This window comes from Corvus brachyrhynchos, unplaced genomic scaffold (genome assembly GCF_000691975.1).
Source record: "Corvus brachyrhynchos isolate BGI_N302 unplaced genomic scaffold, ASM69197v1 scaffold28, whole genome shotgun sequence".
Classification (NCBI taxonomy): domain Eukaryota; kingdom Metazoa; phylum Chordata; class Aves; order Passeriformes; family Corvidae; genus Corvus; species Corvus brachyrhynchos.
Genome location: NW_008246058.1, coordinates 3,671,738 through 3,696,514, shown reverse-complemented (window position 1 = coordinate 3,696,514; position 24,777 = coordinate 3,671,738). Strand labels below are relative to the sequence as shown.

At 41.4% G+C, this 24,777-nt stretch overlaps 1 protein-coding gene across 1 annotated transcript in view; it reads right to left on the bottom strand.

Moving 5' to 3' along the window:
• Positions 1-24,768, bottom strand: part of ANXA13 (annexin A13) — a 25,689-nt gene extending 921 nt beyond the window's left edge. The window contains exons 1-10 of the mRNA XM_008642612.2: positions 24,684-24,768; positions 10,292-10,370; positions 7,930-8,024; positions 6,062-6,232; positions 5,463-5,496; positions 5,303-5,382; positions 4,059-4,127; positions 3,772-3,873; positions 1,767-1,842; positions 824-936 (exon numbers count right to left, since the gene is read on the bottom strand). Coding sequence (XP_008640834.1) covers positions 824-936; positions 1,767-1,842; positions 3,772-3,873; positions 4,059-4,127; positions 5,303-5,382; positions 5,463-5,496; positions 6,062-6,232; positions 7,930-8,024; positions 10,292-10,370; positions 24,684-24,698 — 834 coding nt within the window. The 5' untranslated portion in view covers positions 24,699-24,768. The remainder of the gene's footprint in view (positions 1-823; positions 937-1,766; positions 1,843-3,771; positions 3,874-4,058; positions 4,128-5,302; positions 5,383-5,462; positions 5,497-6,061; positions 6,233-7,929; positions 8,025-10,291; positions 10,371-24,683) is intronic.
• Positions 24,769-24,777: the final 9 nt, after the last annotated feature.

Genomic DNA, 24,777 nt, shown 5'->3' with positions numbered 1-24,777 from the left:
AGAGGCACTTCCTAGGAGAATGGCTAAAAGTGTTTTGTTCCACCCATAGAGGTAATTTTCTGGTTACTAGGCAGGGGGAGAAATAAACTCCTTGTCTTGAGCTTTCTTGTGAAAAGACACCTAAAGCACAGGTCTGATCTTTATCACTGTGGGTTTTAAATGTTATAATGACTGGACTGTGTCTTAATAGAGAGAATACCCTGGAGCCTAATTTTTCACACTGTGGATCATAGAGAAATATGCTTTCCTCACCCCTATGAAAAGCTCCTCCTCTGTGTTAGTTGAAACAGCCATGGGGTTACAACCTACACAGCTTAGAAGGAAGATTTAAAGACTGTGCTTAAATATCTCAAATGTCTTGTGAAATTTTGTGCTCCTTAAAATGACAATTAACTCCTTTGGCGTTTTATTTTTCTTTTCTCCTCCCTATCTGTTTTTCCCAGCTGGAATCTGAGAAAATTGGCAACATATGTTTATAAGCAATTCTCAAAATGGGAACTGCTGCTTTATCATTAATTAACTAGGAATTACTTTTACACATCCTACTGGGGCCAGACCTCCCCATGGGTTGGTTTTAACCAGGTACAGTTGTCTCCACTTGAAATTGCCTGCATGCTTCCTGGTTTAGTTCCTTTGAAAACAGAAATAGATGCAATATCAAAATTAGAGTCGCCTGGGTACAGAAGCAGAGTGTGACCACTGATGTCACTGGGCTGAAAAAGGTTTGCTGAGCACATGATCTATCAGGACTCACTCCATACCCTCTACATTTGTATTTCTCCCAGAGCTGATGTGAGGCATTACAGGACACAGGGTACCCTACCTCAGCCCTGGTCACAAGGATGCGAATCAAGGTCTCTTCATCAGTCCCAGCTCCTTTCATCGACTTGTGCAGAAGTGTGGCAAAGTAACCTGGGCAGTCTTTGGCACAGCTGACTAAAGAAAACAGTAAGAAGCCTCATTACACTTGTACATTTGCAGTTTGTGATACAACTTCAAGCAGAATTAAATAAGTAAGAAAGAAAAGGAAACTCCAGTGTTTATGCTTAGACATATGAGATGGCAGGGGTTTTATTCCAAGACTGATCTGCTGTCAGTATGCAAGGAGAAATCTTGGAGTCTGAATGGGGATGTACATTTTTCCACAAGGAAAGTGTGTTACACAGTGAGATTATCAGCACTGAGTACTCTGCCATTCCACAATGAAAATTACATGAATGAGAATGAGCATTTGCCCCTATGGGGTTCCTCTTGCCCGTCTATTCTTGAGGTAGCTGCTCATTCTGCAGATCACAGGAGGAAGATCTGGGAGAGCCTAGATCCAGATGGATAACAGCAATACCAGTAAGATAACCAGAGACAGGGCACAGGCGTAAATACCAGTCAAAGTCAACCCTAGTGCTAAATTGCTGTCAAGGACCCTGTACATTTTTGTGGTGGCTGGCTAGCACACTTCTCATGATGCCCAAGCATCTGCTAGAAGTTATCACCAGCCATGGTCCCAGCGCCAGCTTGGAGGTGGCCACCCTGTGTTAGAGGGCAAATAATTTAGCTGTGTGGAAAGGAGCTGTGTCTAGCAAGTTTCATTTTTAAAACCAAGGAGTCCTAATCACTACTGAAAACTCTCTTTTTTTTCGGGCAGATATGTCAGCTCAGTTTAGGGGTATCTTGATGGCTGTTGCCAGGCTGTACACAGACCCCCAACAACCAATGTCAGGCACTGGCAAGAACTAGAAAAGGAAGGTCTTGAAACAATTGCTTTTTACCTAGAGTCAGATAAGCCTTCTCCAGATCTCCAGATGTTTCACTTTTAATGGATTCTTCTATGTCCTTCCCACACACCTATGGGAACAAAAAGGAGCCATAAGAGCTTCTGTCTGTACATGTCTTCCCACTGTCCAAACCAGCATCAGACTCGGGATCCAATGGCAAAAGGTCAATCCAGATCCTTTAGAGCCTTTCCAACAGAGTAATTTGAGGGCAAGTGAAGTTCTCCTCCGGTGTAAGTGCTCACAGATCCACTGGCACCAAGAGAAGGTCTATGCAGCCAGGTAAGGCACAGTGGTTAAGAGATGGATAACCTACATTATGCAGTCCCAGGTATCTGACAGCTTTAGGACAAAGAAGCTGCAGATTCTTCTTGAGTGACCCCTGGTTGGGAGAAACTGTTTGACCTTTCTCTATCCCCTCTATCAAAGGCTCTGGATGGCTCCCACACAAATAAGATAATTTTTGGAACTTTACCAACTCTATGAAGTTTTGTTACTTATTGTCTTTGGCTTCCCAGGCAAAGTTTACAAGCACCGCAGTTGTCCCAAAGTTTTTGTATTATTCTGTAGGGAAGGGGAGAAGCAGACTTGTCTCTTCAAAACAGAGTTTATCCTGACTTTTGTGAACTTCAGGAATCTCAAAGGCTTTTACTTTGCTCTGCTTTGCCTATCAGGATGTCCCTGCATGATTCAAGACTCTGACTTTTAGGTAAGAGCTGGGAAACGGTATGTACAAGGCAGCAAGGGCACCATGTGAGGCTTTAGGGCTTAAGTTCTGCAAACTACCAACCTGGTTTAGCTCTTGCCCTATATATATCTCCAGCTGAAGAGAAGGGCATCTTTGCAAGATTTGGGCTCTAATCTTGGCCTACTTCGAGTGCAGCCAGGCAGGATGTGGTGGATTGGTTTGGGCAACCCGATCTGCTTGGCTTTAGGAATCAAAAAGCCAAGGTAGCTTGGCTATTGGAGCATTTAACTGAACCCCTAGGGTTTGGGCCACTGCAAGGGAGAGAGTATCCGGTCTGTGACTGGGTTTGTTCTCCTGCCAGCAACAACCCAAAACTTGGATTAAGCTGCAAACTTTTTTCTAACTATTGGTTCCTTATTATGCTGACACTGAAATCTGGCTTTGACTGGAGCTCTTTTCATCTTCAGTGCCTAAGGCTACAGTTTTCTGATGAACTCAAGAGTTCAGGACTGTGAGCCAGAGGCTGGAGGGGAACCCTTTCCTGAGAATAAATGTCACTGCTGAGCTTCCACTTTGCTGCCAGGAGAAGGACCTTGGATCTCCCATTGCTTTGACTTTCTGAGGTAATTTCCAAGCAAGACATCTCCATATCAGGTCAGGTTCAGGTCCAAGCATGAGTAAAATGTCCCTGCTGGTGACACAGGGAGAAGTGCTAAACAGCCAGGATCCTGCTGCCTGCTTTGCCTTATGTTTGGAGACAGGGGAAAGCACAGCAAAGCACCTGCACAGGCCATCTGCCCAGTGTGGGCAGAGAGGAAAGGCTGGAGATAAGCTTCTCCTCAGCCAATATGAGCGTGTGAAGTGGGGGGAACAGGAGGAGATACTTTGCCAGGCTCTATTTAGGAGAAGGAGGGGAAAAGACCAGAAAAGCAAATCCTTCCTTGAGGGCAGGCATTTGTGAACCTGTCCCTTTGCTGCAGGAGGAGGGGTACCTACTGCTGTGCAGCTGTGGGAAGGAACAGACATTGTGACATTTATTTGACTGAATATTGTGTAGGTTATGAAGGGGAATGGGTCCTTCACTGGCAGAGATACAGCTTCTCCTGTAAAACACCTATCCTGTAAGCTCGGGATACAGTTGTATAAGTATGTTTTGCAAGATTCTTAAAGCATTCAAGAAGTTATAAAATGGCAGATAAAGGCTTGTCCACTACATAGAATCATTTAGGGTGGAAAAGGCTCTTCAGATCATTATATGTCTGCACCTATATGTCAGGGCCTATGCAACCCACATTGGAGGAGATAGTAACTCACCTTCTCATAGGCTTGAAAAGTAGCTCTCAGCTGGCTATAGCTTCTCTTTGCTAGGACCACATTGAAAGCCAGCTCCTCTGTTCCCCAACGGCCTTCTCCTGCCTTCAAAATCACATGTTATTCCTTGGAAGCACTTGTTTATACACACTAGAGACACGAAGTCAGCCAGAGCCCTCGATTCACCAAGCTCCAGCCCCTGCACCCCTTGGTTGGTGTGTTTAGTCCCCCCGAGGCAGCCCTTGCTGCGCAGCACGGGGGAAAAGGGATTTGTGCACAATTGCACTTACTTTATACAGATCTGAGGCATCTTGCTCTGCAAGCTCTGCATTGACCTGTTGGGTCTCATCTCGGGTTGCCTGCAGAAAAGGAGATAACCGTAAAAAACACCAGACCAGGTGCTGGTTACATTTCAGCTCGTGGCCCTGGCAGATATTTTGGTTGGAGTTTTGCTGCCATCTGCTGACACGAGCCCGGTGATGGGCACGGTGGGACTCGGGTTCACCGCAGCCCCTGGGTTCGCTGCCTTCAGACGTGAACCCTCTGCGTAGGGCTTATCCCCCAGCCTTACGTGCTGTGTACTGGGGCCCTAACGAGATTGCAACGCTGATGCCTCTGGAGCAGGAAGGTTCCCAGTACCTGCACTGAAGTGCTGATGGTTTTCACGGTGCTGGATATGCCCTGGTAACTGTGAAATGTTTTCCTGACTAACCTACATACTCTGAGCATTCACCAACATTGTCACCCCTGGGAGAAACTATGAAGGACTGATCTATGAAAAAAAAAAAAGTATTTGCCACTCCTGAAAATATACAAGAAGTTGAAGAGAGCTGTATCAATGCTTCCCAGAATGAGAATTTTAACTGTGATGCATTTAGCCATGTGACTGTTATGTCTTTAAAGCTTCTTGTATTTATTCAGTCTTTTCATTTCCCAGGGTTGTCAGATCAGACTGGCCACCACACTGCATTTCTAGATGGGCTCCTATTTTTCTTAGTTATAATGTATCTTTATGACAATATTGATTTTCTGCTTTATTTCATGAAAGGGGTTTAAAATAAAGTCTGTTCTAATGGAAAACACGCTTTTTTATGAATGAAAAACTAACATAACAGCAATCTCTTTCATAGTTGTTCTGTATCTATCTGAATTCTAAAATGCTTAGCTGAGATGGAAGTAAGATTTCCTGGTTTTGGGCAAAATTCAGAATAATGGGGCCACGACCTCGAATGAATATTCTAGCCTTTACCATGGTATAAATAACAGTGAAACAATCCTGTTATTTTCAAAGTATCAATATTTATAAGATTATCTCTGGCTTCATAAACTAAAATTGTACATATTAAAAAGCCATAGATACAAAAGGCTCCTATACTGAAGAATGCCTTTTGTTTACTGTAATTACCTCATTATTATTTTACATATCATAACTGCAGTATTATAAATACCAGCCAATACTTATTATGATTACTCAGGGGAAAAAAGGAAATATCTCTGTCAGGCAGCTGCATAAGAGGAAAGTCCCCAGCCTTACCTCTAGCACCATGACTAATATCTTCTGTAGGGAGCCACTGGTGTCACTTTTAACATCAGATTCTAGATCCCTATCAAACACTGGGAAGAAAAAAATCTGTGAGAGTTCAACCAGTGAGAAAGGACTTAAATGAAGGTGTTTGAAAGACAAAACTACTTACAACGTTTGTAGGCCTCCTTTATGTTTACAATTTCCTAGGAAAACAAAAAAATAAATAAAGTAATAATCAAATAAATAAATAAAATAAAGAAATCTTATTAATTATTAAATAAATGAGTAGACAAAACACCAACAAGTCAGCACCATGCCTGTACTGTATGAGGCGTAGCAACCAGAGGGGTGGGAGAAGCCATGAATTCCCAGTCCCCCACTGAGGACAGCACTTTGAGGGTTGCGTGACTCGTGCAGGTGTCCTTCTGGTTTTCCCTGCATTTCGGCAAGAGCTAATGGTTTTTTTCACTAGGGTTGTGCTCCTGTACCTCTGAACCATCAGAGCAGTGCCAAAGCTGCCTTTAACATGTATCCAGGGATTTTTCTCACCAATGTTGCCTCGAGTAAGATAAAGGAAGGAATGTGAATTATATTGGTCTTAAATCCTTTTAGAGTTTCAGCTCTAGTATGGCAATCGTATTGCTGCAAACACTGGCAAGAGGCACTTCAGCCATGGAAGCTGGTCTGATCCCTCCTCCTCCTCCCAGGGATGCTCTTGGTGAGCTCTTTGCCCTGCTGCCTAGGGAAGGTCACAGATGGTGTCCCAACCTTATTGTTTCGTGTGCAGAGAATCTCAATCAGGAGTGGCTCATCTGTCCCAGCACCCTTCATCGCCTTCCGAAGCTCTCGGGCCTCGTACTCGCAGGGCAGGTCCAGCAAAGCCAGAACAGCCTTTTCAAAATTCCCACTCAGGTCTCCCTTCAGGTCCTCTTCCATCTCCTGTGGGGACAGTCATGAGGGTTAGTGCAAAAGCTGAGGTGAGATTAGAGGATTTCTTAATTTGTTTCAGGAAATCTAATGATTTAAAAGCTCCTTCTGTACCAAAAAGTGACAAAATATTTTTTAAAAGGCCTTAAAATACACAGGCTTTTCTTTTTCAAAATAATTTCCCTAAAAATTTTGGTTTTAGATTGACTGAAATGATTGTCCCATCTTCAAATACCAGCCAGTATCAGTCCAGTTATGATTCTTACATGAGTAAACAAATGCAAACTAGTGTTTTGAAAAGCTTAACAGGAGTTTACTCTGAAACAAAATGCAGAAGCTTCCTGCTTTGAGAGAGCTGCCACACAGGGGATCAAACTAAGAACCTTCTCTGTTAGTTTTGGTTAAAACAGACTTACTGGAAAAAGCAGCAGATTTCTGCAAGGCGCTTTTGTGCCAAGCAAACAGCAGGTTTTTTTACATACACACACACACACACATGCACAGAGAGAAGAAAAAAAGCAACCTTCTTTGATGTGATCTACTTAATTAAAAATTTACTAAGACCCTGCAGAAGAGCTGGCTAGTGCATGCTAGCTAACCTTGAGGATGCCTGCTGAGGATGTATTTGAAGTCCTATCTGCAGTCAACATTTCCTGCAGTATAGGAAGCACTTGACAAGTTCAGAACACTGAATGAGAAGTCCAGCTCTAAGTCTATTGTTCTCAAGTTCCTCCTCACACAACCACACGTGAACACTCAACTACTCAGGTCAGAGGCTGCCATTGGTGTTGGAGCAGTGTCAACACACACACCATGAATGCTGCAAGTTCCTGGAGCAGCAGGAGTGTGAGATGGTACCACTCATGCCTCCTTCCCGAGAGGTTCAGGCTGCCCAGGCAAGCAAGAAGGGTTGCTATGAGCTGATGTCACCATGATGTCTCACAGCATTTGATAATTTCTAATGCCTATTTTTATTAACCCTCATTATAGAATAAAATCTACAGTATTTATGTAACCAAAATCTAGATCATGCTTGCTGTAAATTTTACATATAGAAGGCTTTCATTCATCTTCAGTGCTGACTTTCTTATTGACGCTGATTAATGAGCAAGCAGACACTAAGAAAATACCAATTTAATAATAAGGTCTGCAGGATTCAGCTGTTTACTAAAATAACATTTTTCTTACACACAGAATCATTACAGCAGTTTATGCTTCCTCCTGCAGAAATCAAGTGCCCAATGAAACTTCTTAGTTTTGCAACATGTTCTACTTCATCACTGGGAGAAATCAATATTACTTCTATTAAACTCAATAAAAATATAGTTGTGCAAGATCGAATAGTTCCTCTGAATTTACATCTGGACTCTGACTTAAAATTTCCCTTTTATATTAACTTATTTTTCTGAATGTGCTGAAGATGAACACAAGCTGAAATACTTTCTATTTCAGTTATGAATTATTTTCTAGCTCTCCCAGCTTTGATTAAAATGCTCTGATCTGGTTAAGGCTGACTTCAAGAAGACTCTGAGGCCTAAAGTTAGAAATATAATCGGTATTTTAGGAGATAAAATAAATAGCTGAATCAGAAAGTAACTGCTGTCCCCCTTAAGTCCACTATGCCCTTGATATTTTCAAAAGCAGAGGCCTGTAGGCTGTATTTTCAGAGGCAGTGGTTTGAAACAGAGAGGCCACTTATTTCAAAATACCTTGCTATACAAAGCCTTGTACTTCTGTTTTATTTGTTGTCTCTGCTCCGATGTTCTACTTGATAAGACTTCAATAATTTTCTTTTCATTGGTTCCTGAAAAAGAAGTTGTGCATAGGGATTATATAATCAGGAATCTAATGCAGAGGAAAGAAAATGTGACCTCTAAAGAGAAAATAATTCCTGTACATATATCCCCAGTGGTTCCACCTTTAGGACTTGTAGCATCTAAGATTCTTTTGAGGATAATTTTAACTGCAGTCAGCTACAATGTTCAGGCCATAAAATAAAAGTTCACCATCTCATGCTGTTCATATCAGGGAAATTGAGTCTTCTGTTTGAGAAGGTCAGACACTGCTCCTAAAATCAGGGTTATGCCAGTGCCCATAGGCTGAGGTACACGTTTTTGGTGACAATGCTTGTTTGAGTAGTCCCAAGGCATCAGCCACCAGATCCAGTTTATTACGTGTGTGAATGCTGTGCTGGCACAACAGAATGGGGGCAGTGGGACAAGAGGCTGGGGCAGGCTAGGATGTGTTTGAATCAGCTTCATTAACTCAATGCCTGGATGTACAGCCTGTAAAAAATTGGTTTTAGTTTTGCTAAATGGAGTCAGGAAGAGGAGCTAGAACCAGCCTGGATGGTTTCAGTCTCTGCCGATGCAGAGATCAGAGTGAAGTGGGAGGGTGGGATGCCCAGGGAGGTGCAGCTGCTGTGCTGCCCATCACAGAGGGAAGCTGAACATGCAGCCCCCCTCCAGGAGAAAAGCCCTTAGTCAGCTTTGAGCTCTAACTTAGGCAATGGGTTGAAAAGGCTTACTAAAGGCAGTGACCTTGCTCTTGTACTTTTCTTGCCCTCAGTCATATAAACAGATGTTTGCACATAAACAGATGTTTGCACAAAACAGAGCTGCTGGAAGGCATTTGTTATGGCTAAAAAGAGACAGGACCTCAGTGATGTTACCTGGATGTACAAAAGACACAATAGGGCAGCTATTGCATTAACACAGGTGTCCTGGTGCACTTCCATCTCAGGGCCAGCAGCTTGACTCAGGCATTATTTCTTCAAGATGGGTATTGAAATTGAGAATGTGAGCCAGGACAGACATATGACCCAGCATGTGATGGGCACTGCCCAAATGCCCATAGCATATCAAGGGTTTAGATGGCAGACCAAAGGCATCATGACATATGCCAGGCCTGCTGAGGCCTGCACATCCTGCTGGTGGTCACTGCCTCATGCTGTCCGTGTGCTCTGCCATCTGATGCATTTGTGTTGCCATCCCTGGGATTTGTGCTGTGCCTCATCTCATGCTTTTAGGAGCAGGAACAAACAAGGATTTTTGAGTAGCAACCAGCACAAAGGATAAAGATACAAATTATATTGGCATTCAGCAACAGCTGATGTGCTTTCATCCCTCATATCACTATCAGGTACATGCAGGACAACTTTAGGGCATCTTGTCCAGTTCTTCCTGCTTAGATCAGAGGCAGAAGGCATGGTCCAAGTTTGAAAGGAATTATATTCCTATTTGATAATGTTGGGCTAAACTTTCAGTAGAAGAGTCCTCTGGGGAACTGTTGTTTTGAGGGGGCTCATTTGATAGGACAGGAACAGTTCCTGAAATTCAACACTTAACTAGCTGATTCTGAATGTCATTGCTATACCAGGAAGAAATGCTTAAATACATATTAACTGTGCAAATACCTGGAGTGAATTAATAACTTATTGATCTTGTGTGCTGCCTGGATGTTCTTCCTCTACGGAACATTGTCACCTCCATGGACCTTAGGATCCCATGAAACACTATGCATTCCTCACTCACGTCAGTGCAGTCAGGCAGCTTAGTTCAAACTACCTCAGAAGATGGGGAGGGACAGTATTTTCAGTTAAAAATCACTGATGAATGTTGAAATCACTGTAAATTCCTTTCAGCTGATGGAGCTGCAGTGGGATCTGGTGAAATATGGAGGTGATGATGTTCTTTACTGGTCTCTGGAGGCCTAAGAAAGGATATATAACCATGACCTTAATCTGACCTGACTGCCTGGACCCTGTGACTGTCAAATTAGTCTTGGCAGCTTGATGTTCCTATCATAGGGAACAAATATCATATTTACCATCATCCTCTGGAGCCATGCAATTAACAAACTAGATCTTACCAGTCTTTGAGGAACAAGCTGGCTTCCCTTCCCATTTATCTTCATGGGTGTGAATGTTCTTTGAGTCAGTACGTGACAGAAAGCATAAAGATTACCTAAAACTAGTTGGAACAATTGGTTTGCCTAAGTTCATGTATATGCTCTTTATAATATTGATCTGCCCTTTGTACAAAATCCAAAAATCTACAAAATTTTTCTTACCTGCTCCTTTGCAGGCACTGTGTATTTTCTTGGCGTCTCGCTCTGCATCAAAGCTGTGATGGTGGTGTTTGTGGGTTGACTGGGAAGACAGAGGCACAACAGACACATGGGAAACAATTTTGCATTAGAATGACAGCAGTTTGGGGCAGGTTCTTGCTTGATCTTTGTTCCCACCATCTAAACCTTGAAGTTCAGGCTGAGCTTTGCTGAAATACTGTATCTATCCCTAGGGCTCCTGGAATGGATCCACAAATAGCTGTCACCACATAAAAAACAGAGTGGTCTATATAACTTTGTCACCATATTTATATATGTGTATGTCACTATACATAACATGTCACCACATGACACACATGACCGTATAACATGATATATAACTTTGTTCTGCCAGTTCTGGCTTATTCAAATAATTTAAAGGTAATAACTTCATACCAGGCATCTTCCTGCCAGATCAAATATTATTGGTTTGTACCACTTTAACAACAGGCCAATATAAACACCTTATCAGAAGCAGGACCTATGTCTGCAGTACAGTTGTAAGTACTGGGAGCTTAAAATCACAATCATCTGAATAAAAACTTGTCCCAAAACCCTTTCTTGTATTGATGCATTCATGCAAACAAGATAATTGGAGATATATAATGTGATAAATCTGGGGGCTTTTGTTTTTGCTGGGGAGGTTTTTCGTTTATTTGTTTTAATTTGGCAAAAATGTGGCTACCTTGAGCTAAATTTACAGGGACAGGATAATAACTCAAAGTCCACATCCACAGCAGCAGTTTACAGCCTGACATATCAATGTAAACAGAAAACCATGTCTGCTCCTAATCTGACAAGCTGTGAGTCACAGGGGCTGAAATTCTGGTACACCCTTCATTCTGCTGTTTCTCAGAAAAGGGTAGAATTGTTTGAGACCACAATGACAGCAACAATTTCAGCTCCCTTTATATGATTAATCAGATATTTTAAATGCCCAAACTCCAAAACAGTAGTAGAAAATAGGTCCTGGGCTCCGAAGTCAAGTCAGTATGCACACAAGTCAGTATGCACACCATGGACTCAGGGGTCTAAGTGGGCACTGGCAGTGCTTTGGCATTTCCACTCAAATAGCAACATGTGGATCGGGCTTCTTGCTTGCAGGGCTGCCAGGCACTGGCACCACCACTGTTAATTAAGAGTTATGATACTGCAGGGCATGGCAGTCTGCTTTGAAGCCCTTCTGAAAATGCCACCAGCCTGCTGAGGAGCCGAAGAGGTTAAATGGCTGATTAACCTCCTGGTCTCTGGGGATTGCACAGGGCAGGGATCACTCCTGAAAGACATTAGGCATGACATCATTCTGCTTGTGGAGTAAAGAGAATTTAGCCACATGGCTGTGGGCTGTGCTCTGCTATGTAGCCATCTGTCCAGAGAACATGTTTTATTTACAAGTACAGTTACAACCTGAAAGTCTGTTTGCTGGTATGCTCCAAAAGTTTCATGCTGTCATCTACTAGTTCTGGTGAAAGAGCTGCAACTCTGGCTAAAGGGGTCGTCTGTCAAAAGGCAAAGGGTCAGTTCTCAAGGAGAAAAACCCAAATCCAGTCCCTACACTGCTTTACCAATGTACCTTCATGATTGACTGAAGCCAGTTAGGTACCTGGCTTTTTCAATGCAGTTAGCAGCTAGAATACAACCTACTGCTAATGGTAGCTGAAACTGAAAATTTTTACAACCATAACAATTAGTAAGGTACTGTAACAATGCAATAACTTTGCTTCATCTCTACAGCACAAGGTAACACTTTGATTGCCATCATTATCACAAATGTTGCTTTTAAAGATGTATCCTACTGTATGCTCACACACAAGTGAGAGCCTTTCAAACAAGGTAGAAATAGTTGCATATAAGTAAGTAATATTTTCTAGTGAGAGATTTTATTTAACAGTATTCAAATTTCCCAGGAGTTTTGGTCAAAATGGAAAGGGAAAAACAAAGTTAGAAAGCAGATGCACTGATAACTATTTGAAATTAATTCCATTCACAGTTTTCTATTATGGCATCTCCTTAGATGGCATTGTGTACAAAGGAAATCTACTGACAGGCTGAGAGAGCTGGCGTTGTTCAGCATGGAGAAGAGAAGGCTCCAGGGAAATACCATTATTTTGGCTCAGTACTGTTGGTATGCTTATGGTTGATCTTGCTGACTGTGTTAGGCAGCCAATACTGAAGTTATTCTAGAGTTGTTTGCAAAGTAAACCAAAAAAGACCAAAGAAGCAGCTGAAAAATCAGAAAAAAGGGGAAAATTCTGTAGCACAAAATACAGAGAAAAGTGCTAACATATCAAATTGTAGACATTTGACTACTTTGCAGTTATCCAAGTGCTATTCTAATTTATAGACTCTCAGTTTGACTACTTTGCAGTTATCCAAGTGCTATTCTAATTTATAGACTCTCAGATTCCCTGCAGCAATAAGAGCTGAGAACTGTTGCTTCACATTCACTGCCTCCTGACCTGGGACAGAAGGTGCAGTGGTGAGAAATGAAGAAGAAAAAGGCTTCATCTGGGATTCTCTCCCACTTTTCAGACATTCAGCCTGGACAGAAACACCGGCACAAACACACAAAGGCAGGAGCTGGGTTGTTCTTTGCTTTGCCTTGCCCACCAGCAGTGCTGGGCTGTGGGAATTGCCCTTATCATGCTCGTGCTGCTGCCTCTGCAGCTCCCACTGCCCCAACCCTACTGCAGGTGCACCTGATCATGGTAAGGTCATGGCAGGGCATCGAGAGAGTGGTTTTCTCTCTCCTGCCTTGATGGCTGGTCAGTTATCCTCAGGTTTAGTGAGCCCCTAATTCCTAGGTACAACTTGTATTGTAGGTGTTGTGTTTGTGTGTAGCACAGGTGCAATAGGCAGGAAAATGGTACCACCAGAAACTGAAATAGCATTGTAGATTTATGATTATTCATAAAGACATAAATACAGAAAGACTTATTTTCAAGCGAAAAATCATGCAGAAAGGAAGGAAGGCCTGTTTCGATGTTCAGGACATGTTTGTTTTAAAGCACCAGAGGAATTTATTGAGTCAGCTCTGCTAAAGCCTCCATCTTCAAATAAATCATTGCAAAACATTAAATGATGTGCCTGGGGGATACCATTCCTATAGTACTGTGTGTAATACTAGCATCAGCTTTATAGAGAGAAATCTGACACTGTGGGTAAGTGACTGTCAAGACCACCTCCTGGGTCATCTGAGAAAAATAATTCACTACTTGCTGAGTCCCATCCTTGACCTTCCCGCTGACATAGCTTCCCAGTGCAGGAGAGGTAGAGCTGTTTCAGAGCTGTACTCCTTACCCTGTGGATTTTGACAGGTGGATTTTCCTGTAAGGGATACATGGCAAAATCAATTGATGTTTAATACCATTTGTAACTTGTAGTCATTTTTCTTCTAAAAGTATGGGTAGAACCACTTTAATATAGTTCTTTTTTTTAGAGTTAGGACCTTAGATTTGGTTAGTTACTGACTTACAAGTGTTCTAGCTAATTTGGTGATAGCATGATGTGGAGTCTGAAATATCAGGTGGACAGACTGCAAACAGCTTTGAAGTTGGACATACGGTGTGAGGGAACTTGCTTTCACAAACTGGTCCAGCTCCATCCACTCATTTGTTTAATTTTCTTCTCATTTCTCTCCAATAGTTCTATATTAATTAATGTGACCAGAGTTCTGATGGTAAAGAATATTCTTTTCACTTCCAGAATAGCTGTATTTACAGCCTGTGTTGACTTGTTTTCTCTTATCCTGAATAGTTTTTGTCTCACTCAAGCATGTTTTAGACAATAATCTGTTTCCCTTGCAGCTTTGACTAAAATTGTCACAGATTTATTTATATTAAATTGGACAGTTTATAACAGATCTAAAACTAACTTGCTTTGTTCTAACTTGCTTTCAAGCACACAAAGTAGTTTTTCCTACTATAAATTACATCTGACTTTAGGGAGCCGTAAGATGAGTTTATAGTTGAAGATGATCTTCAATGCTTAGAGAAGCTTTGTAGATTTTTCTTTGATGTTTCAGCATGTGGAGCCCTTATGGAGCACAAATAAACAGTTTAACAAAAAGGTCAGCCAACCAAGAAGGACGTGATGGGGTGGGGGAACAAGAGCTCTTGCTGCAATACATTGCAGACACTCCTGAACAAATCTAGTATCTTCCTCAGGCTAAAGACAATTAAGCTTGCAGTAGATACAAAGTGCTCATCAGTCATTAGACAAGAACAGAAGACATACTACCATGAACATGCCAGGTAGTTTCCTGTATTGCAAAAGAGAGCCTTCCCTGAAAACACCTCATAATACAGCTTGAGCACTCACAGCTATTTTTCCATTTCTATCATCTCATGCAGATACCACAAGCCTGCTCAGGAACAGGTTTATGAAGGAGTACTGTCAGAACAATGAAAAGAGCAGCTGTTCGGGGTGCTGGTCACCGCTGCAGCTCTAACAGAGATTGATGCTGATGATGTATAGAGATAAATGCAGGCACAGACCCTTAAAGAAAATCAGTAGGAAGAGCCAGCAGGAGTGTGGTTGCTGACCAGAGCAGATGAGATGCAGCTCTAGTAGCTGTAGGCAGAGCTCTAAAAAGAGTTGGATTGATCCAAGCATGCTAAGTGCCTACCCCAGTCTTCATTTCTGCCAGGTCCAATTTATACGCTTTATTTAGTCGATGTCTAACTTCAAGCTTCTTTTTTGGCTGCTGTTTTCATTTTTCTTTGGTTTAACAGAAATAAAAATTAAATCTCAAAGTGGTAGTACACAGAAAGGGCAGACTGACCAAGCCATGCTCTTTACAGCATTAACTCATGCACTTGAGTGGGGTCAGGAATAAAATCTGGGGCAGTGTTTAGTTGTCTAAACATAGGTCTCTGGTGCTGTTAGAGATGTCCCAGGGTAAGCTGCCTGATGCCTGTCAGACATCAGTGGTCTCCCATGGGCCTGCACCCATCAACCTGATGTGGATGTCTCACATACCTGAGAACATTACCAGTGGATACTGGAGGTGGGCTACTCAATCGTGCCAGAGTTTTCCCACCCATTTTCTTATTCTACACACATTTAATTATGTTGACAAAAATGCATTCGAGAAAAACGAGGTTTTAAAAAGAATGACATAAACTAGTTCCATGTGCAGCAATCTGAGCTTTCCTTTCTATCAAGCAGGTGAGCACCAGCAACCTCTCTGCCTGATTTCCCAGAGATTTACAGCTCCTGTCTAACTGATTTTGGTTCCTCTACTGCCTACTGCAGCTGAAACAATTCCTGTGATGGGCACAAGCACAATGGCCCAACACTGTGTGGATTCTCTGGTGTCTTATAAGGCTTGAGTTCATGCCTCAGTCTTTTGTTTGGGGGATTTCTAATACAGTCCCTCTCTTCTCAAGATTTCCAAGAAACATAACAGGCACTAATAATTTTGAGATTAGCACCCTACTGGTAAATTCACCTAAAGTTGTCTGGTGGGTTCAAACGTTTTTAGCTAGGATAACAGATACATATTGCAGCATCTTGCATCCTGTTTCTTTGGAAAGCCAAGTCCCAAACAATCCATAATGTCCCAAAGGTGAGGACAGGAATACCGGAAAAACAAACAAGTCAAAACAATTGAAAACCCATTCCAGATAGGAAGCTATAGAACCTGTTGAGATTTCTCAGTTCTCACAATGCACTGTCACTGAGCCACCAGTTCAAAGACCTTTGGGGAGCCCAGTCTCCAGCTAATGAACCATTTATCCAGCTCAGCACTGAGAGAGCTGTCAGGACTGGTTTGGGCAGAGCCTCTTACTCTTCACATATATTTAATTATTGTGGTAGGCAATGGATAAATGAGTTGTCATCTCAAGGTGCCTTCCAGTTCTATGATTCCTGTCTTTATCTTTTGTGTGGAGAAGAAAATTTATTTTCTCTATCTACCAGGAAATATTCCAAACCATCCAGTCACCTTGTTAGCATAACAAACAACAGGACCGGGGTGTGCATCTCATTGGTTAAACTGTATCTAATACACTTGGATCACAGGAGACAGCTTTTGGCAAAGCAGCACCTACATGATTAATTTTTTATAAACATACATATTACTCAAGATTAATTATTTATCTTGGCAGAAGTCTTTAATGAGATATAATGCAACTGGAATCCAAGGTTAACTAGACTAACAGTAATGATTAGGAAAAAAAAGGGACGTGTTCTTAGATCTTGTGATTGAAACCTTCTAGTACATCACATTGTCAGGATAACATCCTGTTATCAGAAGAACCTCTGAACTCCCAGCCAAAGTAGTCTTAATGACAGCCCAAACCTCATCCCTCATCTCAAGTATTTCCGTCTGTTGAGAATAAAACACAAGAACAAACATAGGAGTAGGCTGCTGCATTTTTATCCTGATCTACTTCCAAAGACAGACTGAAAACATGATGCTACGTTTGTGCTTCATCCCTAGTCTGATTTACTAAAACAGACATTGCCAGTCATAATGATTTTTTTCACCTTGTTGCAATGCTACCTTAGGCCCCTCTGGATTGGGTCAACTTTTTGGATAACAGCAGAAGACATGAGCATAACCAACTCAAACTATCCTATGATCCTATAACAATAATAGCCAGAGCCTCCTACCGCTAGATAGGGTTTATTATTCTTATATAAAAATAGTGTCACCTTATTTTAAACCTATGCATTCCTAATAGAAAGTGTATCTTACTGTTCATGTCAATTAATGACGCAGCTGAGACTGGAATGAACACCAACAGAGACGAGGACAAACCATTTCAGTGGTAACATCCAACCTGCCCAACAAGCAACACACCTCCCTCACCCATGGCAAAGAGCCTGGAGCCACATATCACACATCTCAGAGCTGTGCATGGGAGAGCTCTCAGAGCCAGCAGGCAGATCGCCCCTCCATCAGGAGCCTCCAGCTTGCCATGGGATGGATGGATGGATGGATGGATGGATGGATGGATGGATGGATGGATGGATGGATTGATGGATGGATAGATGAGGGCAAGCTGGCATTGGTACCTGGTGACCTGTGGCTGCTTTCTGTGGCAGCAAGGCCCTGGGACACCACCACAGCCCTATTCTTGTCTAGCTTGTCATGGGACTGCAAACATTTCTGGGGGATAAAATGTTGACCTGCTGAGAAAGCTCAAGACCATCAATCAGAAAGGGCAAAAAAGCAGATAAAACCCATTTCATTGCAATGTGTAGGTACTCCCATGAGAAAAACTTCCAAATATTAGAGCTCTTTAATATAATGGATAAGAAAAAGAAACAAAGAGCAATTACTGGTAGGCAAGGTCAGGTCTCATCTACCTGGGAAAGGCCACTCAGGGCACGGATATCTTGTCATTAGCGGATGATGCATTCACTATCTCCTATCATCCTTCCACCAAAGTAAGGGATTCTTCCGCAAGCTCTTCTCAGTAAAGTTGAAATAATGGGGCTCAGTTATTCAGGTATGAATTTATGAGAAAGGTAAAGGCTTTTACACACAAGTCAGAGTAGATGGACACTAACATCTAAAAACAAACAGAAGCAAACAGCTGTGGTGTGTTGGTAGCAGGGCTGTATCAGCAGGCACCGGGGTTTGTGCTGTGGTAATAAGAAGGTGGGGTTGACAAACACCTTTTTGACAAATCTATTGGCAAGTGCAACCTTAAGACAACGTCCTTTTGTCCGTAAGGTTCCTTCTTCTCCTATTTTGTAAAACATACTTCTCATTTTTGTTTCTTTGAGCATTTTTCTAAGTCAGCCACAATATGCAGCTGAAAAATTGCCATCTGCCTCCTTGCCTGCTCAGAGAATGGTATCAATGTCTCCAAATGCCATCTGCCATCTGCCACCCAGGCTGTGACTCTCCCAAATCCTTGTGGCTGTTTTATGTCTAACAGCTGCATGTCAGCAACACACACTGTCAGCTAGCTTGTTCCTGATGGTTTGTTGCTATCAGAATCAAAACAACTTCTATATGAATTCTATACTGGATAATACAATACATGTAAGTTTTATGGATTAGTCAACAGCCTTTGCAATTGTAGGAACCCAGAGTGCAGAGAATATTTCTCTGCCTGTTTTGAAGGGTTCTACCCCACTGGACAACACTGTTTTTGACCTTCGTCCTTGGAGAAAATTGCCTACCCTCTGGGAAGAATTAGAATCTACACTGGTGTGAACTAGGTGATAGAGTATTATGTAAGATTGTCACAGGGTGAAAAATTTAGAGGATTTGGGTTTGCTGATATAGTAAATAGATAAAAGCAAAAAACTTCAGAATGGAGGATTGTTGTTCTCCAGACCTTCTTCTTCTTCTTCTACTCCTCCATATTCTGCAGTAGAAGTAGTTTGGGATGATTGGATAAAGAATTCCGCAGTTCCTGACTGTGTGACTAGATAATTGGTAGAAAAGTAAAAATAATGTACTCTTTTAGTGACCATTGGTTAATTTACCTTTTAAAAGCCTTGAGCTTTCCTGCATTTGCCTTTTGTATTTTGCTCTGCTTCATGCTCTGCTTCGGCATGTGAATTACTGATAAGATATAATAAACGACCTGAAGACCGAGAAAATACAGAAGTCCCGTCCATCTCTCAGACTCCTGGCAAAGACTCTAAAAAGTCTCTCCCATCAAGGGAGGCATAATCACAGCACGGTCAGTGTCAGCAATGACTCTGTTACTCTTTCCAAATTGAGAGATGCAGACCTTATTTTCTACATCTGGGACTAAACGTGCAGTGACAACAAGATCCTAATAGAATTAGTCACATTTACTTCTTCCTTTTAAAAACAAGTGGCAATAGTGAAGATAATTGCTCTGACAGTTATTTAAACTGCAAAATTAAAACCATCTTTCTCCTACAATGTCCCTCTTGTTTCTAGTAGCTGTTAATATATCATCTAATAATACCTCGTGTTTAATTTTTTACCCTATTTATTCATGCTCACCACCATAACAAAGAAACCCATGATTAAGAGAAAAATGTAAGTTTGGGATGGTTCTCTCATATCTGAATTTTATACTGTCCAGTTTTAATGTTTTCAAAAATTTTTGTGGCTGATGGAACACCTCAACACAGAGTACTTTTAAAATCAGTTAGCTACCAGGGCATCATGCAGTGGGAATGCCAAAGTTGCAAAACTGCAGCTTTTATTTCTAGAGGGCTCAATCCAGATGCTTAAATACAGACACCTCTGAGATGTGTGAGATCACCCAGCACCTGTGTGGGGCTGGCAGAGAGGACGTGGGGCTGACAAGGACCTAACTCACCTGGTGGGGCTGCTGAAGCCCAGGCAGAAAAGGATGCTAGAAATCTTCAAAGACACCATGCCTGTGGTTAGACATGAGTCATGTCTCACATCACTTCCTTTGATTACTTATCTTGCAAATGGTAGCCATAAAAAATGCAAACAAATGGCTTTATTCACCACAGATAAATCTAGTATTTCAAGTTGGCAATAATTCTTTTTTATGATGGGGGCAGACTCCTTTTGTTTTATTGACCATAATACCTGGTTGGAAGACACTTGGAAAACAGCATATTTTGCCTCTTTTTTCAGCTGAGATGCCAGATTTTTAACTCAAGTGTTCTTACGTCTTATTAAAAATTTGACACTCATTACCTCCACTAAGACTTGTGATGAGTTAACCTTGATGGAACTGAACTAAATTCTTGTGTATGCCAGCATGAAAGCTAGCATGACTTCAGAACACCTACACAGGGCTCAAATACATGGGCACAATCTTTGGGAACATCATACTGACTCTTGCATGTATTTTAAAGCTCAATTATTTAAAAGGAGAAGGACTTGAAGGATGTTGCACCTCATCAGGGAAGCCCCAAGATGACATGCTTCACCCCTCGGTCCCTTCATTGTTTCTAAAATACATCTCTGCAAGACACATTATCTAAACACCATCTATACATTCACAGACACATAGAAGTGCTGTTACTATACAGATGTGCATGTTTAGTGTCCAACAAACCAACTGTGCCTATGGAACTTGGAGGTTTGTGTGTCTAAGACCTTTGCACGGCACAGGAAGGAGGTGGAGGAAGTTTCAAGATACTCTCAGGTCAGCTGAGTCACCTAAAGCAGCAGTAATCAGTCTACTGCTGCTACACTAGTCACAGTTAACAATAAAGGCAGAGTCATTTTCTGGATAGCAACTGTTGAAAATTTTATAGTATTTGAAAGTAGCTAAGTTCTTGCTTGACTTAAGTAGTTAGAATTGTGGGGCTACAAATTGAACTTTATCTGAAGCATATGGCTGTGTTGTGTAAGTCAAAATGGATTACAGAGAAACCTGGAGCTAATAATCTGATTATTAGGAACAATAAAGATAGATTGTAGTGAAATGTGAACAACCAGAACATTAGTAATAGAATAGGCAAAGCTAGCAGCTTAAATATTACTTAAAAGTTAATGGCTAGAGTGGACAGCCCACAGATTGTGGTATACGAATTGTAACAACTATATTCCAACATGGAATACAGAACTGACCAAAACTCCCACCAAAGCCAACCTCAGGGGATGCGAAGATGACCACAAACTGTTTTGGTAACAAAACAGTGAACCAATAAAGAGGGAGAAGACCCCTAGTATTACCATTGGTCTGGAGTGTTGCATGAGGGATGGGAAATTTAGATTGTGAGGGTTTAATTGCCAAGGGGTTTCTTTGCTCGGGGTCCCTCTTTTGAGACACCTAAGCTTGAGCTACCAGATACCATAACTGACTTGTGCCAATGACCCAGCTAATGGAGATGAGAGTCGAGTGACAAAAATTTCTTTAACAGTAACAACAGAACTTGGTAGAGTATGTTAAAACTGTTGTATGCAAAGAAGAGCATTAGAGTGCAGATACTTGGGATTTTTTTATGTTTTTGTACAACATAACTGCTTGACATATTTACATCATGTAAAACATAAATGTAGCAACTCTTTGATATTTCAGATGGATTCTATTTTTTTGTCACAAATGCATCATAATTTTTTCATGGGTAGATGCTTGTTAACACCTACTACAGCAGCACTCACAGGGCAGCCTCAGACCTAAAAGGAACAGCAAATATCTTGGATAACAAGGGACCATGGAAATGAGAAGAATCTGCCACAGCTCTTCCCCAGTGGTGGGTGGCTAAACAAGAAGTTATTTCTGTCATCTGTTGACTGTGGGTTTATGGCCAGGGACTGAACAAGAATCGACTGTCCCTGAACACTGGTCTGCCAGGGGAAGCAACAAAGAGCAATTGTTGAGCTTTGTGATGAGATAATAAAATCACGCCGTGGTAATACTTGTACTAGGGAAACATTTCTACAAGGACAGTAATGTTCATAGGCAACACAGAAGTCCTTGTGAGTTTTGTGAGCTTATGCCCCAGAGGACTCCTCGGGCAGATATGTTCTCCAAGTTATACTTACTTTTTTACCTTCAAGTTGTCAAACCATATGGCCCACAACAACCTGCCATCCCCTTCTTAGACTATAGAGTCCTCCCTGGAAGAAGGTTTAGTCTGCTTTGCAATGCCAAGACGAAACTCAAGGGTATTGCAGAGAATCTCAAAAAATTTGAATTAACCAAAGAACTCACCCAACTCCAAGATTAATTAAACTCACAAACACCACAGAGTAACACATAAACAGTCTTCATGGATTTTTGAGAGACAGAAGATTAAAAAAATTACACAATTTCACATAAGTAAAAATCCATCAAACTTTTCAAATCATAGAATGAAAACCATTGCTGCTATTCCCAAATTGTCCCGAAAGCATCTTCCCTGTAGCAAAGCAGCTATCTAGATTTTAAGGCGGATTGATGCTATTTGTGTTAATATTAAGGACATCAGATGTACAGATAAGCTTGATGCAAGACTGCAAACATAGAAAATAATTAAGAGACTTTAAATCGCTAAGCATATGCAGTTAAAAACATTGTTTGATTGTAGGAAAGAGTTCTGGACTGATTTCAGAGAGCAAAAAGCACATGAAAATATGCAGATTTGGAGTTGTAATGTTGCATCAGGTGCAGCTCTTAATTGGGAGCTCAGTTTCTGAGAGAAAGGTACACTAGTGTTGGTTGGTAAATTTTTGCTGAAAGTATTTTTTTCAGTAAAATTTTATGCTTTTGTTCAAACTAACATGTTCAGGAAGATATAAATTTTGATGAAAGCTCCATTTTAAAATGAGACATTCTGATACAGCTGAAAAGTTCCATTTTAACATTCACATAGTGGAACCTTTTCACTGAAGAATTGTTAGCTTTCAACGAAAACTCCATTTAATTATGACAGTTAAAAAAGAAGTTTTAAAACCTAAAGTCATTTGACCAAATAAAATACATCATTTGATATAGATGATTATTTGTATATTTCTCCCAGCAGAAGCTATTAAAAAAAATCAACTTCTGAAATTTCAAAGCAGACAAAATTCTGTTGTTGTATTATTCAACAGAATGAGACAACCCATTTTTACCCAGCTTTCTAGTGCCAGTATTGACCACAAAAGAGAAGCTGCCTCTGTGCATTGCAGTGCCTCCCAAAGCCACCATAAACCACAGCAAGAGGTGCTGCAGCACCACAGTGCCCCTTTCATCCTCCACAAAATAAGTGCTTACTGGCTCATCTGCTGACAACCTGGTAGCCCCTACGGCTGGTTTCCATATATCCTCAGTGAGTTTGTAAGACTGGCTCTGGAGGTTTAAAAAACACAATATATAAGACACTCATGAGCCTGCTGTTACAAAACATGAGATTAGGAGAAACAGCAAACTGCAGCTGAAATGCTCTGGTAAGAACTTCTATTTTATTTTCTGTTCTTCCAGAAGCTATTCTCTGACACATATACAGCCATTTCTCCAATATTACCTGCAGCTTTCTAGGAACAGCAGAAAGATGCAATTCAGATGAGTCTGGGCTGAATGATGGGATTCTCTTCCAACATGGGATCACCCACCCCTATTCCCACTGTAGCCTACAGCACAACTGGGGTGTACTGCATCCACATCCAGACTACCTAGTCCAGCATGGAGTCTACCTGCTAAACCTGCCTGAGATGCAGTGCTGTGATCACTCCTGCCATAGATACACCCCATCTGGACAGTTTAAACCTGAATGGAGTCTGTTCACAGTTCACTTCATTCCATGCATTGTCCACTGAAAGGCCAAGACCCTCAGGAGATGCCTGTTGACCACCCTATGTGTGCGTGTTCTGTGCAGCAGGAGCCTTTTTGGCCTTGTTTCCTGTGCACAGGTAGGATTGCTGGATACAGGCAGTGTTGCTGAACTGCTCACTCCTCTCCCCTTAGGCAAAAAGCCAGTCTGCAAAGAGATGGTGTTGAGATGGGACCATCCTTCCATTCACAGGGAGACAAAAAGCTCCTTGGATCTGTAGCTGGAACTTTGTGCAAATGGTATGGGGTGTCTTGCTCAGTCTGCCAAAGAAAATGTCCTCAGGAGCTGGTCCAAAAGCATCAGAACCTTGGCATGCCTCCAGGCCTTGCTGAATTTGGATTTAAAAAATAGTTACATGATAATATAACTCTTACAGAAACAAATGTCACTTTAGCCTGTATCAGCAAGCAGGCTATCTTCTACTGATCCATACTGTGAAACTGCAGGTTCTCAGCATTCAAGAAAATTCACTGCTGAATAAATATTGCTTTTATCCACTAGTTTCAAAATTGGAGCTAAGACCCGCAGCTTCTTCAGCACAAGCCACCTAACTTGCACCGGAACCAATCATTCACAGCTGTCACACAAAAGCTTTTGACAATCAGGTCATTTTGAGGTTAAATGTCTTCATGCAGAAATGCAAATGTTAGTAAAAATTGTCTCAGTCAAAAGTCATACAGTAATTTGATGCAGTAAATCCCGACACCTGGATTTTAATCAGGCCCTTCTGGGAGCACTACACTTTGAGATTACTCCTGTCCCTATTGTTCTGTGATAAACAGCCAAATTTTGAAAGTATTGGCCTTTGAGACAGGAAGTTTTTCATATATCTTTAGGGAATTATTTTAGTGTTCAGAATGTTCCAACACAAATTTGCTAAACTAACTAAAATTAGTTTTCCCAGGACATCCTGTGCATCATTTATTTTTCTCAAAATGAAAGTGTTGCCCTGTTTAAGCCACAAAGAGCATTAAAACACTCAGGACTTGTGTGTTGCAGTAATAATTTCATTATTCATGTAGTGTAGTGACGCAATGTTACCAGCTGCATACAAGTTTCCCCCACAAAGTAGATTTTGAGTTTAAATCTTCACTTGCAGCTGTATTAATGCCATACAAAGTGAAAATTGACAAAAATAAAACCAGGAAATAATTGCATTCTTGACAATCCAAATTAAGTAACTACTTACATGTGAACTGCCCATTTTTGCTTAGCCTGAATGTGGAAGGTGCAACTCTTCTGCTCTTCAATAAAACAAGCATCCAGTTGGAATAGCTAAATAC